Raw genomic sequence first — 17,535 nt, 5'->3', positions numbered from 1 at the left:
CACTTTCTTATAACCATTTTATTTTCTCTTTCTCTCCATACTGATTTCTCAGGATAAATCTGTAAACTTTGTGTTGTTTGCAGGGGAACTGGCGACACGCTATCAACAACAGGCCTGTCTCCAGAGAGGAACTGATGATGGTCTTGGCTGGTCTGGTGGGCCTTAGGATCCGAGCCTTGTACTTCACCCAGAGCCAGAGACTCAGCTTGGGTGAGGTGGGCCTAGAAGGGGCCACAACCTCAGGGACTGGAGGTCCTAGTAACTTAGTGGAGAAATGTTCCTGCCCCTCTCAGTATACTGGTGACTCCTGTGAGGTGAGTTTGAAGGCCATCAAATATGTTGTATGGACAGAAGTATTGGGCCACCTCCCTTAATCTTTGCTTAAAAGTTGCCAGTGCTCTGCTGACACAGTAACTACAGAGTTCCAGACCTCCTCTCGCATTAACATCAGCACAAAAACTATGTGCTGGGAGCTTCATGGCATGGATTTCCATGGCAGCTACTCTAGGTGTAATGTGTAGGTGGCCCTGTACTTTTATCCACATAGTGTATTTGGTAGTCTTGCATTCTCCTTGGCTTCCTGTCGCGTTCGGGTCAAATCTGACTGATTTACAACTTAAAACACTCATAAATATTGTGTTTTACATGTGATTGCCTCAAGGCCTTATGACATCCTCCACACTATGCACTTGAACATATAAAAGAGATGATCACCTCTTTAATTGAATTTTCACACATATACACACACATTGGCCCCTGAACCCCTGAAAGACCCCCTGAAAGACCCCCTGAAAGACCCGATCCGCTGAACAAGGTCAAATTTGCTGTTTTATGGACACTTTTCCATTTTCACTCCCTAACCTTAATAAATCTTCACTCCTGATGTACTGAACAATGTTCAATTCAAGTCAGTTAAAGTTAAAGTTGATTTATCAGATTCTCAGTGTTGATAAAATTTGTATGCACATAATGATAAAGAAGAAACGTCATGAAATACCAAATGATGTGATTGAAATATAGCTTTTGTATCTGTAGTCCATACCGGTCGTATCCTGTTAAATCTAATATTAAGGAAGGCACGATTGGGACTTTCCTATCATCATTAAGGCAACATGAGTAATATGATCAATGACACATTGATGAGTTAACATATTTTTATGCTTTACTGGCCATTGTTGCTACAAATCATCTAGTGATACAAGCCCAGTTCTGAAAAACTGAGAAACCGTGTAAATTGCAAATATAAAACAGAACCCAATAATTTACATATCTCACAATTCCGTATTTTATTCACAATAGAACATATATAACACAATCTGTTTAATCTGAGACATTTTACTATTTCACGAAAAATATCAGCTCATTTTCCCAACTTCTTTTAGGTGTGTTGCTGCCATAAAGTAGCTCATTTTTTTTCTTCGAATAATAAAATGTCTCACTTAAACATTTGATAAGTTTTCTATCTTCTATTTTGACTAAATTATGGCTTGATGAGGTTTGCAAATCATTTAAATCTGTTTTTATTTACATTTCAAACAGTGTCCCAGCTTTTCCAGAATTTCTTTGCACTGAAATATTTTATTTTGATGGTGAATGAGATTAGTTTGGCTTTTTGTAAGCCTCCTTAACTTCTCAGTAGATTTGAATTCAATACAGCGAATCAATGACAAGAACACGTGTCACTTTCTTTCTGTACTTCTGTACTATATCATTTCTTTAGGGATCAATAAAGTATTCTGATTCTGATTCACACTTGTGATCGCTCATGAGCTGGGATGAGCAACTACATCAGTAGCTCATCAATTAACTAAGATGTTTCTCCACACGTAGTTTTAACTTTTATTTTGGCTTTAGTTCACAATAACATTTATTTAAGAAGCAAGAAAGTGTGGAGAAGTGCATTGACTGAAGAGCTGGGCCTCCTTTCATATTTCTAGGCTGCCTTGACATGTCTGGGCCAAGAACCGCACCCTTTACCTCAGAAAAATGTACAAGGGTGGAATTTGATGGAAAATAACATCCAGAGAGCTGTGCAGAAAAATTATGTAGCCCTGGGCTGGGATACGTGGCGCAATCATGCAGACATAATATTTGTGATTATAAAATTATAATCGCTGGTGTGGATACAGCGCAGAGAAATGTAGAAGGGAAAGCTTTCCTTGAATGGAAAGGAGGCTGAGTTGATCCAGAGGCTGATGTAGTTTGTGCTTCCCAAACTTGATTTGTGTGCAGTTTTCCACCCAGGAGTGGATTAAACATGATAACAGAGCTTATTAAAGGGGAGAACAACGTGTAAAGGAGAACACATATTATGTGAACTAGGGGAAAAAATGAAAAGCTTTAGATATGTTGCTTGTTTGTTGAAGCGCTGTTGCGATAGATTACTAACTGCCCCCCTCTGTGTGTGCGTGTGTGTGTGTGTGCTTGATCCACCATCTTGGGTGTGTTGATAGGAAGTTGACTACATGTGCCCAGAGGCTATATGACAACGAGCCTCGCCTTGATGTGTGAGGTGTGTTGCATAGCAACATAGCATTACTCGTAAACCTGAGTGATTTTGCCTTAGTGCACCTAATATGCGTGTGTCTGTAAGTACAGCCGGCACGCCTAGTTGTGTCTGCTGTGTGTTTGTGCAGCGTGATTCAGGTGCGGTCTATCGATGTCTAACTAGCCTCCTGGTCATGTATTCTTGCAAAAGCCCTCTTATAAATCACACACGTATACAGAGAATATTACTGAATGGTAATACCGTGCTGAATGTTTTACTTGCTTTTCAAGTAAAAGGCTCAATTACCACAGCCTTTTAACTTTGAAGTAAATACAGCAATATTGTGATTTTCTTTTTTTCTGTGATGACATCCGATTTCTTTTGTGGGCATTCACATCCTACACCCATTTTTTCACTGTGAATAGAATAGAATAGAATAGAATAGAACAAAATGGAATGGAATAGAATAGAATAGTTTATTCCAAATATACCTAAAATAACAAGCGAAAAGGAAAACTTAAAAACATTGAGTCTTCATGAATATCTCTATGTCTACAAAATGTGTCTTGAACCATTCTGTGTGTGCGTGTGCGTATAAGAGCAGGAATGGGGCAGACACTGCATGTAAGCACTTGCACTTGTGTGTTCTTGTGTCTGCAAACACTCATGCTGAGCTGAGAGGCTGAGTCAGGTAAATGGGTGTGTCTTCTTTGTACCGGTGCGGTTGAGTGCGAGCGTTTCCATTTAAAAGGCAGAGGGAAAGGGTGTCAGATTATTTCACGCGGACTAAACACTGGGAATGTCAGATAGCTATATGGATAGATATTGGCGTAGAAGGGTTCTGCTCCAGACCCTGATATATTGGACTTTTATTGGACTTTGCTGCGCTGGGCACAGGCCCTTTGACAGCAGACTTCATGACAGATGGGCTCAGAGGATACAATACCCTAAGCTTACCGACCGGGGAACTCAGAGGATTGAGTATCCATCGATAAATGACAGAGGACAGATGCTTCAATATCCTTCTATTGATGACAGTGATGCCAGTTCTCAGATTCAGGTAAAAGTCAGAGGGTGTGATATGTTATTTATACTTTTACTCTGGGTTACACTGTGTCAAGTGTAGATTCCTAGTCGCTGGAAGACTGTTATCTCTGACCCCAAAGGGCGTGCTAAGAGTTAACCGTTAATCCAAATGATATCAGAATAACGGTTAAAAGTTAAAGATTGAAAGTTAATTTCTGCCTGAATTTTCACACTCCCTGACACCAAACAGAGCTACATTCATCCTGTGTGACAACATGTTTGCGGTGTTTTATTGAGTTTTAGGGTTTTTTCCATATTGTCCAAAAGGTGTGCAATATGATATGAAATATGGGCAAACAGATTTTTTAAAATTGTTAATAACTAATGGTAGTTTGCAAATTAATGAGTAAGATTTTTGAAAATAATTCTTCAAAAATTACCAAATATCCCTGCCCTCCCCTCATATTTCTCAGTATATTATCAAAGGTATACTCGATGATGTTGTGTTTTAATGATATTAGAGAATTAACTTTAAGTATACTGCCAAAGTTCCTTGAACATAAAATCGCCTTAAATATAGATGTACTTATATGTCTTCGCATTTGTGTTTTTCTTCTTCAGAAATGTCAGCCTGGTTACTACAAAGATGGCAGCAGTCCTTTCCTGGGCCTCTGTGTTGCCTGTGAGTGCAACGGTCTCTCCGATGAGTGTGAAGACAGGACAGGGCGGTGCCTGGTAAGAAATACACTTAACTCTTACCTCCTGGTATGACTCCATGACCACTGGTACGCAGAAAGCAACAAACATGAACGACCAAGAATGACTACTTCAGCCCAGCTGACTCCATTGTGATGCATCGTTTAGTCAGAGTCCAGACCCTCTCACCTTCAGGGCACATCTTTTGGCACACATTTATTGCACAACCCTGCCTCCTTTCAGTTGTTGCTGCGTTTGTTTTAAAAAAAAAAAATCACCATCTAAAGAATTTTTTGTTATGCGTTATTTGATTTCCCATTTTTTGTACTTCCTCGCTTACTTTACATAGATTTGCCTTAATGCACTTCCTAAACTAAGCTTTGTTGTATTATTATGATACAACACACTCAAGACTGGGCTTGTGGATACAATGCATGCGTGGATGCACACATCCACAGCCAAATGGACACAACAAGTAAATCAAACACACTACTGATAGTTTTAGCAGAGGCATGTTTTTTTTCCCTCTTGCCCCTCAGATGTTTGCTTCTGTGCCAGTGTAATAAAAAAGGCTTGGTTTCCGGGAGATAAACATGTCTGTCAAATGCTTGCTGCTGTGTACACACAGGTTTTTTTTCCACACATTATATATCCACTATTATCTTTTTAGATCTTCATTCTGCCCTGTTTTAATGGGTACATTATGTGTTTTTCAGAACTGTCGGTACAACACAGCTGGGGATCGATGTGAGCGCTGCAAAGAAGGTTACTATGGAGACGCAGCTCTCAGGACGTGCAGAGCGTGCCCATGCCCATTCACCACTAGCACAAAGAAGTGAGTTTAAAAAAAAAATCAAAGCCTAAACTGCTATATTACAATCGCACTTATAATTTAGTGACAAAAATTAATCTCCTTGTGGGTCTGCAGTTTTGCGGTAGGTTGCAGAGAGGTGTATGGAAACATCGAGTGTATATGCAGAACAGGCTACGCTGGTAGCAGGTGTGAGAGGTGAGTGTCCCTGCATAGAGTGATCAGGCTGTTATATAATTGTGTGCAGTTTAAAACACTGCTGATTATTTCTAATTTGTCTTCTTATTCTTTTTTTGAAATCTCTTTCCCATAGGTGTGCTCCTGGTTACTATGGCGATCCACTGATCCCAAGAGGAAGTTGCCGCCCCTGTAACTGTGCTGGCAATGGCAACAGCTGTGATCCCAGAACTGGAGGTAAGTTTGTGGAACCTAATTTAAAAAAAAAAAAAAAAAGCTACATTTTAATCATGTCAGGCTTAATTTTTAAATATGTGGTTTTTAATGGGTTTATTTTTTCACAGTTTGCAAGAATGCGCTGGAGCCAGGAGATACAACCACAGATGAACAATGCCAAGGTGAATTAAAAGAAAGATTCGAGGCTGTACGGCGTGGCATGCTATTTGATTAAATTTGGTTTGATTCTTTGCTAATTGCATTTGCTTTTGTATTTCAGAGTGTGATAATTGCGCCCAGACTTTATTACATGACTTAGAGGAGCTAGATAATGACCTGGTAAAGATCAAGGCTGAGCTGGGCAATGCCACTGCCAGCGCCTCCTCTCAGGACAGGCTGAAAAAGCTGGAGAAGGCTATGGCAGACACCAAGGTAACACATTAGTGTACCGTAGCCCCCGCATATAACTCTGAGAGAGCCATTGGATTGTTTGGAATTTGTCCTTTGCACACTATACACACACACAAACAATATGGTACACAATGGGAATATGTTCCAAGATGATAATGATAACCAGTGAAAGTATGTTTTGTTCCACAGTTAAAGACCATTGACGGGTGTTTTTGTCATTATTCTTCCACTTATAATTTCTGTGGTACATTTGTCTGCTCCCTTTGTTTCACATATATACAGGCACAAGTGAACAAGTCTTAAAACAAATCTCATCTGCCTCATGTTTCAGTATCTGACTTGACGCCACTGAAATCACATTTTACTACTGTAACTTTTGCAGGTTCTTGTTAGCAAATTCCACTCTGACGTCAATACAGAAAAACTCAAAGTTGAGCAGCTGGAAAATGACATGGACACTCTTGAAGACGACATTCGTTCCCTCAAAGACAAGGTATAGGATGCCTAATACGTTGTTAATATTCTTTCATGTGCTGATATGTCAGGAATTGTGTGTGAATGTGTGGGATTGTGTTATGTATTAAGGCTGACCAGAGGGCTTCTGAGGCTGACAATGCAGTCGGAGATGCTGACAAAACCCACAAGAGAGCCGAGGATTTGAAATCAAAGATCGAGCAGAAAATAAAAGGTAATAGGAGCATTACATTCATTTCGAAGCTAAACTCTGTCCCTTTTCTTGGCGCTGGCCTGTTGTGTTTTAAACTTTTTTTTGTCCCCCTACTCTGTCCTTTGTTCCGTTTATAATTGGTTCACTAGTTTCTATGATTTTCTGATTTAATGCTACTGTCATTCCTTTAATATTAACTGCATATGTGTGTGGTTATGTTTGCTTGAAGATCTCCTGAAAGAACTTGAGAATCCGGACAAGGAGGGTGATGTGCCTGCTGAAAACTTTAAGTTTTATGAAAAAGCTGAGACAATGGTGAAAGAGATGGAAGACAAGAATTTCACTCCTGAGATGACCGCTGCAAAGAAAGAAAGCGATGAAGCCAAGAAATGTATGACAGTAAAATCCCAGAAGCACCTGATTATAACACGTGTATTCTGAATACTGAAACGGTTAAACATTAACGTCAAATAACATTCCCATTATTTATTCTTTATACTTCAGTGCTGGACTACATCAAAAATAATGTAAGTAAGCAGTGTGATGAAAATGAGGCTGCAGCGGATCAGATTCGAGGTCTTCTGGAGGGTTACGAAGCCAAGCTGAAAGAGCTGGACAAGGCCTTGAAAGATGCAGCGGACTTAGTGAAAAATGCCAATGCCCAGAATGGCCTTAATGCTAAGACACTAGGAGATCTGCAGGTAATGAATAAAAGAGGTGCTAAGAAGCTAATTAGCTAACAACCACACATGCATGTTAATTAATAGTTTGTAACTTTGCGTGAAAGACCCAAACTGTTTTTTTGTTTTGTTTTAGTAGTTAAATATATCTTGTGTAATACTTTGACTCGCATTGTAAATATAAGATATTATCAACACAGTAAAAATGCCTCATGTGTTACTCTTGTAGTATGTTTTATTGCAGCAGAGCTAGTCCCTCTAATTGAAGTGATTCCTTTGTTACCCACAGAAACGCACCAAAGACTTAAAAAATGAGCGGAAGATAGTCGAGGACCAGATGACCTTGGCCAAGAATGAGCTACAGAAAACAGAAGATTTGGTGAAAATGCTCTTAGACAATAAAACGGTACATTTGGCAAAGCTATTTTTTTTTTTTTACCTCAAATATTCCATCCACTGAGATTTATGCACTCTCACGCCTTTTATTTACCTGATTTATAATATGAACCAAAACATTTCTATGTTGCATACCTTTCATTCAGCTCTTGAACACTGTTTTTGCTTGTTGTGCTCGCGGGTGAGGTCAGTGTTGTTTTGTGGGATTGTGACTTTACCTGCACCCGTTCACCTGCCCCTTTTCCTCTGTAGGAGTATGAGCAGCTGGCAGCACAGCTGGATGGCGCCAAGACGGATTTGACCAAGAAAGTAAATGAAATTTCTAAGGCTGCGGCCAAGAAGGACATCGTGGAGGCTGCCGAAAACCATGCTAAAAACCTAGAAAAGATTGCAAAGGATATTGAGGAGTACGTAAACCAAATTTTTAATGAGCGGTTTATTGACATGGAGTCAGCTGTGTGTGATATATAAGATTTCCTGGGTTTTTTTTTTTTAAAGTTTAATTAAATAATTCTCTCTGTGTCTGGGTTGTTTTCTTTCCATGACATCTTGTATAATAGTGCCGTGAAGAATGCAAGCGGACGAACTGAGGTGCGCAACGCGAAAGATGCTATTGAGGCCTACAAGAATATCACAGATGCCATAAATGCAGCCGAGGCAGCTGCTAAGGAAGCCAAAGATGCTGCAGAGAGCACCTTAAATGTAAGTCAAACATTTAAGTAAATATACAGGCATGCTTTTTTGACGACATGAAGTAAATTCAGTATTAGAAAGGATTTTCAAATTAATACAGAGTCGTTTAAAAACATGTTTTTTTCTTCTTGATTTAGAATGTAACAAACCAGAAGCTCACAGAAAAGGCAAAAGAGCTGAAGAGTCAGAGTAAAGAACTACTGACTGAGGCAGAGCAAGCAGAGAAAGACCTTAATGGTATTCAGTCATCTTCTTAAGTTATCATATTTACAATAACCCAAAAGCGCAGATGCTAATTCTCGGTTTCTACAAACAGACACTGCTGACAACATCACTGACCTGAATAAGCGCATTAATGATGCCAAGAAGAAGAAGAAAGCTCTTGAGAAAGACCTTCTTGATGCACAGGGACAGTTAAAAGACATCACGAGAGGTAGAGTAATGCAAATCATGTGGTGATTTTAATCACATTAAAGTGTTTCTGGTAGATGTAAGATACTTAACTATTTTTTGCTTTTGATTTTTCCCCACCAGATGACATTGCAGCTAAGATAAATGAGGCCAAGCAGAAGGCTGCTTCAGCCAATCAAACAGCCAGTGACACAATGGACAAACTCAACAAAATGAGAAACGAACTTAATAAGATCAATGTGTCTCCCGGGAGCTCTAACCTAAACGGTATATTGGACGATGTCAACCAGACAGGTGAGATTTGGAAAATTTGCTTTTAGACCCAGTCAGCAATACTTTTGCATTTCCTTTTTTCTCCAGTTTTTAATGCACTTTTAGAAAATGTTTACTTTTTTTTTTCTCTCACCTTTCTTGTTTTTCCAGTGAATAATTTGCTAAACACCATCCCATCTCTGACCAATAAGATCTCAACAGTAGAGAACCTGACCTCACAGGTTTCACCCATTAACAACATATCTGAAAACATCAAAATGCTCAAAGATCTAATTGAACAAGCCAGGGACGCAGCTAACAAGGTAAGGTTGTTCTGTAAATACAGCTATGGGTTTTCCTCCCTAGCAAAAGTGAAATATACCTGTTCCCTGTATAATATCTTTACTAGCAGGGCTTCATTTTTCCTTTTTTTCCCTTGTGTTTTGTACAGGTTACAGTCCCTATAAACTTCCAAGGTAATGGTCATGTGGAGCTTCATCCACCAAAGAATCTGGATGATCTGAAAGCCTACACAGCCATATCTCTGATGCTACAGAGACCTTCAGGGCGGGGAGATGGAAAACGCAGACGCAGGCAGGCCACAGAAGATAACATGTTTGTGTTATACCTTGGCAATAGAGATGTAAGTATTCCCAACTGCAGATGAACATTTCAAAGCTGTGATGTTTTTTTATTCTGATTTTACAACCTGTGTCTTTCAGTCCACAAAGAACTACATAGGTATGTTTTTGAGGAACAATGACTTGTATGGTGTGTACAACCTCAATGGAGATACGTACGAGATAAAAACGGGAGCCATCACTAGGTCTGGACTTGAGCCTGCAACATTTGATAGGGTGGACCTGCGCAGGTAAATTGAAAACTTCCCTCTATAAATGCTGTGTCAAATGGCAACATGAATAAAGAATGTATTAACGATGCCAATATGGTAGATGTGATTAAAATAATTATTTGTTTTCCCTTTTATGATTTAGAATTTACCGGGATGCAGAAATGATCCTTACCAAAGCTATAACCTCAAACAAAGAATCCCCACCTCCAATTAAGGACGACACTCAAGGACAAGAATCCAAGGATCTCCTGGATCTCAGTCCCGATGACATTGTTTTCTATGTTGGAGGCTACCCAGCCAACTTCACTGTAAGGAGCACAGATATATAAAACATACTACTATGTATCGGTTTTGCAGCAGCATGGATTTTACTAATACCTTTTCCTGTTTTGCTCCTCATCAGCCTCCAGCTTCCTTCAGATACCCCAATTACAAAGGCTGCATTGAATTTTTCTCTCTTAATGACAGAGCTGTCAGTCTCTATAATTTCAAAAGAAAAGACAATATTAATGAGGGGTCTCCATGCAAGAGGTACGTCATATGATGATTAGTATTGTGTGCAGCTAAACACTACAGTGTCTCTTTCACAGCATTTCATTTTGTGAAACTGCCATTTAACTTGCAGTTTAATCAAGTGTTTAATATCTTTCGTCTTGGTTCTTTATGGCAAAATATAAAGAAATCACGGGTGGCTCAAGACTTTTGCACAGTGCTGCATGTGTTACTATATGCTATTACTCTTAATCAATGTAAATGGCATTAAGTTTAGCAATAAGTAATAACTGTCTCCCTGATTTTCCATTACAGGTATGTTAAACCTCTTGATTCAGAATACTACGAAGGCACCGGATTTGGCCGAGTGCTGGTGGATAATACAGCGACCACCTTTAGCATCACTATGTCTGTTAATACGCGCTCACAAAATGGCCTACTCTTATATATAGGAAGTGAGGTAAATTCTGTTCAAGTGAAACTTTAAAAATGGACACACATCTTGATACACTGCAAATAAAATTCTATGTACTCTTTGCAAGAACTTGATTACCTTCTTTGTTTCACAGGACCAGTACTTCTATGTCACCATGGAGGAGGGAGTCGTTTTTATACATAGTTCTTTGTTTGAGACACCAGCTTCTAATAAGCAGAAGGTTTTCCTGGTAAGATGCTTTTTTTTATCTTTTTTTTTTTTTGCAGTCATTCACGTTTTGCAGTCATTCACGTTCTTAAGGATAATTACTATTACTTGTCTATTACAATTCAAAGCACTGGTCGTCTGACTGAATTTTGCTTCTATTCGCTTTCTTCAGACAGAAGACTGGGTTGATATACAAGTCTTTGTGATAACAAAGAAACAGTTCATAGTGCGTGTGGGAGGTAATGAAGCTGCTAAAGCCCAAGCTGATTTCGACACACAAAACATTAAAGATGTCTATATTGGTGGTGCACCTCAACACTTGAGGGAACGGTATGTGTACGCATGATTCCTCCATTTAGTTTGTGTTGTTTTGTTTTTTTTTTTTTTGCCTGTCCCGTTTGGCTCTTTTGCCATCAGAATTGTTGTCTAAAGGCAAAGAAAGATGCCCAACGGATTTACTTTACCAAATTGACCATCCCAAAAAAAAAAAAAAAAAAAAAAAAAAAAAAAAGTTTGTGTTGTGTTCTGTCACGTTTTCCCACTTTATTGAGAATAACTTTTTTTGGTTTCCCATAAAGGCATAAAATCACCATACAGCCATTTAGAGGATGCTTGAAGAATCTGAAGCTGAATAAAGGCTTTAAGCCCCTTGATGAAAAAGTGGGCATCATTAAAGGCTGTCCTGTGGAATCGCTGGTATGAAGACAGTTACTGGCATTTATATATCTGCACAAATCACAGCGTGTTCTGTGTAAATTGACATGTTCTGTGTTTTTGTACTTGTGTTCTTACAGAGTGTACGTAAAGCAGAGTTCACTTTAGGAAGCACTCTCTCAGGTAACCTTGAAGGCTTTACTCTGGATAACGACGTGACCATTTCCCTTGGATTTAAGAGCACAGAGAATGAGGGTCTTATTTTGCGAGACAAACAGGAGGTCAGGCTTCCAACTTATTTTTGACATCTCTTGCAACTGTGACATTAAAGACCAGATTTTTTTCACAACAGGTAGAATTAGATCATATACAGAAATGCTTTCCTTGTCTATTTTTTCAGGCTAATGGGATTGACATTAAAATGGAAAACGGCTACGTGATTGTCTATTTCAACAACAAGATTTGGAAATCTACCAAACAGTACAATGACGGGCGTTGGCATTACGTGACTGTGACGAAAAGAAGCGGAGGGTATGGAGGAAGCAATGATTTTTCATTCATGATCAATTAATACAACTAGTTATACTTTTATAGTGAGTGCCGTTTTTGGAATTCGATAAGGACACTGTGGGCACAGCTGCATATACCTTGTTGGCGAACACCAGACACATAAATGTAGTTTGAAAAAATATTCTTAATAAATGCTTCTAAAGCATACATGTACAAAAACTTTTTCCAGGATCCGGATGGTTATTGATGATGAGGATAAAGGGCAGGAGGAGAGCAGGGACCACTTCATACCTGACACAAGTGGCTCTCTCGTCCTGGGAAATGAGAATTTCAAAGGCTGCATTTCCAACCTCTACACAAGACGGTAAAATTCCCCACAAGTTTGAAATACTTTACACATTTATGGAGTCAAACTGTGGTTATGTGCCATGTCATATATATTCATTTTCTTAAATGGGGTTTCTTTTATTTTATAATTCACGGTGATTCCCTGTGATTTCAGGCCAGCCAGTCTGTACAAGGCTGAGGACCTCAGCAGATTCAAGCCTAACGGAAAGGTTTTCGTGGATGTGTGTTCTCCCTTGTCTCCCGTTCAACTGATGCTGGACCGTAACTCTAAGAAGGTGAGAGATTGTTTTACATGTCCACACACACTCGAATTCATTTGAATAAGTTTGGTATGTTAACGGCACTAAGTGCACAAGTGGAAAATCCATAGATTTGGATGAAATGATTTCCCTTTTTACAAACCAGATCAACATGTTTTTAAATCCATATAACAAAGCCATATAATGTGATAGCAAAAATGTGACTTTATTAACATGTGAAGCTTGATTTCTCTCCTTGGATGTAAGTTACACCAAGTTTAATATTCTTTTGAAAATTGCTTTAATTGTCTTCACCTTGTTGACAATGTTCACGTTATATTTTGCTGCCTCATTTCCAGAGATAAAGAAGAAGGAGTCCTAAGACCTGCTGATGCTGTCAAGAATCTAATACTGATTGAAAAACTGCCTTTGCAAACCACAGTGTTATGTAGCTTATGCACCAGCCCGTTCATCTCCAGTGTACTTCAATAAAAAAAAAAAAACTTGCATGAAATGAATGGCATGAATGTTTCAAGTAACCATAATAATTACAAAATGTATTGTATTTCAAAGTTGCTACTCTATTTAATTTAAGTATCTACAAATCTGTTAATAACAACCTTGAAATTGTTTCATGTCTCTTCTCTTTCTTCCATGTAACACTCTAATAATCATTCACAAGCATGTTCCCACTAACTCACTGATGCACAGTTATGACTCGTTATTGAAAATGATGAATATTGCACCCTCGCTTATATGATGAAGTGCTGCTCATAATGCTTTAGCAGCTGCTTTCACCTTTAACACTGATAATATCCAATAAAAACAACAGGGATTCATCAGCATTTTCTTGCAAATTCTCCTGTTTAGCTGTTAAAGTTCACGTATTTATTTATGGTATTTGACACAAGGCCAAATGATATATTTCAAATGCTGTTTAAAACACACACCAAACATGAACCCTGGCTGATGTGGACCACCTTAGCCCTGTAACATTTTGTGTGTCGATGTACAGACATGCTGGTCTACACTGTATAAACTAAATGAGTACAGAAGCATATCCTGGGTTTAGATGAGAGTGCCTCGCCACGCCATATGTAGAGCTCACTCGTTAGGTACCATTAACATTCAAATCTTTCTTCAAAATCACGAAACTCACACTACTTCTTGTGATCACAGCTGCCCTCGTATGCTCACCCTCACTATAAAAATTAGCCTTTAGTCATTTTCTGAAAACCTTCAACCCACAATTATTTTATTGAATAATGAATTCTCATCTGCTGAATGGGTTTAAATTCAGGATAATAATCAATTGACACTACACCCTACACTTCATTTAAAATAAGCCAAAAAAAAAAAGAGAGAAATAACAAAAGGTCAAAATGGTGAAGATGCTGTGTTCTGAAAAAAGGTCATGGTACACTCGGTTTTCATATTCAATAATTATCCTACTGTTTTCAATATGTAAGCTGGCCCTCATCCATTTTTACATTTTTATCATATCACAACCTCCTCAGCCACAACAGTGTTGTTTTCTTGAATATATGCCAGACTGAAATCACTCAAAACACTGGCAAGCTCCTACTTTTTTTCTTTTTTCTTTAATAAGCACTTTAATAAGTTTAATAAGCACAAATCACACACGTGTGTGTAAACAGAAAGATGGTGGGAGTTATGCTACTCCCAAGAGAATGTGGTTATTAAAACTCCAAATATATCCACCATACTCGCTGCTGTGCTTACAGTTATGACCCACCGTCTGGCATTAACAGCTACATGTATGAATCGAGTTTTCTGAACTGTTTCTCAATGTGTTGAGTTTACGTTCTGCATCACAACAGAAGCCAAACATGTATAAGGAATAATGGATAAAAGATTCTTGACCAAACCATTTTTAATCTGTGATTAAAAGCAGATAATGTTGGCAGATTAAACGTTTTAGAAGGACACACGTGTAATCTTGGAGATTTTTGAATATTTTCTGGCATTTTATTGATCAATAATTGGCTGTAATTAAAGAAAATCAGGAAATCAATTAATAAATAAAGTAATGGTCATCTTCATTCACTAAATTTCACACCTGTGGGTGGGGGAGGACTTTTTTTTTCACTTTCTGAAGATGCAATAAAGAATATATGCAGTATTTTCATGTACAATATGACAGTTATTCTTTTTTAACCACATCTTGTACCATCGCTGACACAGTGGAAGCAAAAATCCTGAGACTTAACAAAGGAGTTTTGAACTGTTAAAAGGAAAACTGTTGCTGAGGGTTTCTGTTGTGTTTGTGTTGTTTTAGGATGATGTGAAACCTGTGAGCAATGAGAGTGTGTCAGCATGTGCGTTACCAGCCATGGATCAACATGCTTATCGCCTTGGAGGGACTGTTAGCAGACTGAGCTACAGCCTTCCTCTACAGGTCCTGCAACCCAGGTAAGTAAACAGTCTGATACACAATCATGCATATGTATAAATCCTTACGTGTAAGATTAATAAATGTGAAGTGTACTTGTTTGAGTTTACCAATTCAAAAGCAGTATTTATTTCTTTTTTTGGTTCTCCACAGACCACATTTCTCTCTTGAAGTCAGGACTCGATCGCATGAAGGCATGCTGTTCTTTGCTGCAACCAGAGGAGGGCAATCTCATCTTGCTTTATACATGTCGAAGGGCAGGATCAGACTTTCTGTGGGCAAACAGAAGATCTTCAACCGAGAAAAGTACAATGATGGAAAGTGGCACACGGTCAGTTCATTGCATTTATATCAACAAAAACCCCTCTAATTGCTAAAAAAAAAAAAAGTGAAACACTTTATGTTTACAGGTAATGTTCAGTTTGGAAAAGAAGAAATTCCGGCTGGTTGTAGACGGAATAAGAGCTCAGGATGGGCAGCTGACTAATGCAGAGCTGTCATCCATGAAGCAGCAATTCCTGTCCCCTGTCTACTTGGGCAGTACCCCACATTCCCTTCACAAAGAGTTAAAGGTTTAAAACAATAACAATGCAAATTTCACACAACTAATTCAATTTAGTGTCTACTTATTTTATAAATTTGTTATGCTTTCACTTTCAGTCGAAGGGCCTTCCGAAGCACAGTGTGTCTGGCTGCGTACGCAATTTTAAGATGAATGGAGCGCAAATGTCAAATCCAACCGCGAATCATGGTTCTGGCCCCTGCTTTGAGGGACAGACACAAAGAGGCGCTTACTTCTCAGGGAATGGAGCACACGTCGTTGTCAGTGAGTAAATCTTTCTTCACAACAATCTGACAGCTAATCTTTTAAAGTTCATTTGATTGAGGAACATCATCACAATTTTCTTTTTAATTTTGTAATATCAGATGACTAAATAATAACAATAACAAAATAAACCAGAAAAAGCAATTTCCTAGCAAAAATGCAGTATGAATGCTGAAAATGTGAAGATTGCATCTGAATTGCTTAAATATATTTGAAGTATCAGAAGCTCAACTTGCTGAATGAGCTTAATTGCGTAAGATTACCAAAACATCATCTGGCTTATGTGTAAACTGAAAAATGTGCTAAAAAAAAAAACAACTAAAAAAAGTATAAAGTATAAACTTAAATTTAGAAAAAAAAAGAACCACAACTTGAAGCACAAGCTCATCAAAATGTCCCCTCCTAAAACTCTTTACAAGTACACACACACACACACACAGACAGACGGGAGTGAAACAGTGGGTGTGAGAGTGTGTGCCTTTCTGTTTCTATGCCAATCAAACAGTCTGAATCTGCTGAACTTGAATCCACCAATCAGGAGCAGCTTGAGTCTGTGTCTGTCTTACCACCAACACACAGAGGAAATTGCTGCTGAGATACCCAGAAACAAACAGGAGCAATATGAAAGTTGTAGATCTGACAAACATTTGACTCTTTGAGTATAAGAAGCAGGGCGTGCATTTTTTGTGTCTGTACCAGTAAAATTGACAGAGAAATGGCAGTTCAAAAAGTGCGTCCATTAGCTTTTTGAAACTCTCTGAAAATGTTGTAAAACTTAAATTGTTACTGTTTGAAAATGGTAAATATATATAGTATATATACATATATATATCTATATATATATATATATATATATAGATATATATATATATATTAGGGGTGCAACGATACTCGTATCGATATTGAACCGTTCGATACAGTGCTTCCGGTTCAGTACGCATATGTATGAACAATACAAAATACATTTTTAATTTATTTTATCAACTTTCCTTCTGACGATGCTGTCTGTGTTGAGCGCTCAGTGGATCTGCGCTTGACAGTGCAGCCTAGGCGGAGTAGTCGAACGCAGATTCACTGAGCGCAGGGCAAGCTAGCGAGACAGAAGTTAAGCTCTCCTTGCAACATGGCAAATTTAACCTCCCCCACCCTCATTCAGATCTGGCGTTTGGAACTATTTTGGTTTTCATGTGACGTATGACCCCGAAGGTAAGCGCGTCATGGACTAAAGTAAAACAGTATGTTGGATGTGCCACGCAATGCTCAATTACATGGGTGGGAGCTAGTGTGTTAGCGCAGTTAGCTCGTTAACGTGTTGGCCGTCCAGCCCCATGCACAGGAGATCTGCAGTAGCTCATTAACGGAGATTCGCCGTGTTGTGGCGTTAACGTCATTTCAACGAGATTTACGCTGAGAGCACTAGTGGGAACACAACAAATATGACTGCACATTTACACCGACATCATCCTAGTGCAAAGACAAGTGGAAGCAGACAAAAACAACAAACACGCATGCTACAAACTTTACCCGAGTCATTTAGACAGCCGTTAGCACATGATTCTCCTTATGGGAACCTGATATGTTTAATATGCTGCTGAGAATATAGCCCAGAAGAAGCGTATAGTATAGCTTTAAT

At 38.7% G+C, this 17,535-nt stretch overlaps 1 protein-coding gene across 4 annotated transcripts in view; it reads left to right on the top strand.

Moving 5' to 3' along the window:
* Positions 1 to 17,535, top strand: part of LOC120727420 (laminin subunit alpha-3-like) — a 61,951-nt gene that overhangs the window by 38,552 nt on the left and 5,864 nt on the right. For 2 of the 4 annotated variants that reach the window (XM_040021655.1, XM_040021657.1), the window contains 34 exons: positions 84 to 314; positions 4,136 to 4,249; positions 4,927 to 5,045; positions 5,139 to 5,219; positions 5,335 to 5,435; positions 5,543 to 5,596; positions 5,695 to 5,846; positions 6,208 to 6,318; positions 6,411 to 6,513; positions 6,722 to 6,883; positions 6,997 to 7,193; positions 7,462 to 7,578; positions 7,821 to 7,975; positions 8,129 to 8,270; positions 8,399 to 8,498; positions 8,578 to 8,694; positions 8,796 to 8,966; positions 9,096 to 9,247; positions 9,376 to 9,567; positions 9,647 to 9,795; positions 9,920 to 10,085; positions 10,181 to 10,308; positions 10,585 to 10,729; positions 10,839 to 10,934; positions 11,085 to 11,242; positions 11,491 to 11,608; positions 11,707 to 11,847; positions 11,967 to 12,097; positions 12,306 to 12,440; positions 12,579 to 12,699; positions 14,963 to 15,096; positions 15,230 to 15,407; positions 15,487 to 15,648; positions 15,737 to 15,902. In XM_040021655.1, the coding sequence (XP_039877589.1) occupies positions 84 to 314; positions 4,136 to 4,249; positions 4,927 to 5,045; positions 5,139 to 5,219; positions 5,335 to 5,435; positions 5,543 to 5,596; positions 5,695 to 5,846; positions 6,208 to 6,318; positions 6,411 to 6,513; positions 6,722 to 6,883; positions 6,997 to 7,193; positions 7,462 to 7,578; positions 7,821 to 7,975; positions 8,129 to 8,270; positions 8,399 to 8,498; positions 8,578 to 8,694; positions 8,796 to 8,966; positions 9,096 to 9,247; positions 9,376 to 9,567; positions 9,647 to 9,795; positions 9,920 to 10,085; positions 10,181 to 10,308; positions 10,585 to 10,729; positions 10,839 to 10,934; positions 11,085 to 11,242; positions 11,491 to 11,608; positions 11,707 to 11,847; positions 11,967 to 12,097; positions 12,306 to 12,440; positions 12,579 to 12,699; positions 14,963 to 15,096; positions 15,230 to 15,407; positions 15,487 to 15,648; positions 15,737 to 15,902 (4,699 nt within the window). Of the gene's footprint in view, positions 1 to 83; positions 315 to 4,135; positions 4,250 to 4,926; positions 5,046 to 5,138; positions 5,220 to 5,334; positions 5,436 to 5,542; positions 5,597 to 5,694; positions 5,847 to 6,207; positions 6,319 to 6,410; positions 6,514 to 6,721; positions 6,884 to 6,996; positions 7,194 to 7,461; positions 7,579 to 7,820; positions 7,976 to 8,128; positions 8,271 to 8,398; positions 8,499 to 8,577; positions 8,695 to 8,795; positions 8,967 to 9,095; positions 9,248 to 9,375; positions 9,568 to 9,646; positions 9,796 to 9,919; positions 10,086 to 10,180; positions 10,309 to 10,584; positions 10,730 to 10,838; positions 10,935 to 11,084; positions 11,272 to 11,424; positions 11,609 to 11,706; positions 11,848 to 11,966; positions 12,098 to 12,305; positions 12,441 to 12,578; positions 12,700 to 13,022; positions 13,509 to 14,962; positions 15,097 to 15,229; positions 15,408 to 15,486; positions 15,649 to 15,736; positions 15,903 to 17,535 lie in introns of those variants that run through there. The other 2 variants (XM_040021659.1, XM_040021660.1) reach the window with 2 other exon arrangements.

The sequence above is a fragment of the Simochromis diagramma genome, unplaced genomic scaffold (assembly GCF_900408965.1).
Source record: "Simochromis diagramma unplaced genomic scaffold, fSimDia1.1 OVJJ01000205.1, whole genome shotgun sequence".
In the NCBI taxonomy this organism is placed as follows: domain Eukaryota; kingdom Metazoa; phylum Chordata; class Actinopteri; order Cichliformes; family Cichlidae; genus Simochromis; species Simochromis diagramma.
The sequence above is the reverse complement of the archived record's forward strand: the minus strand, read 5'-3'. Positions and strand labels throughout refer to the sequence as shown.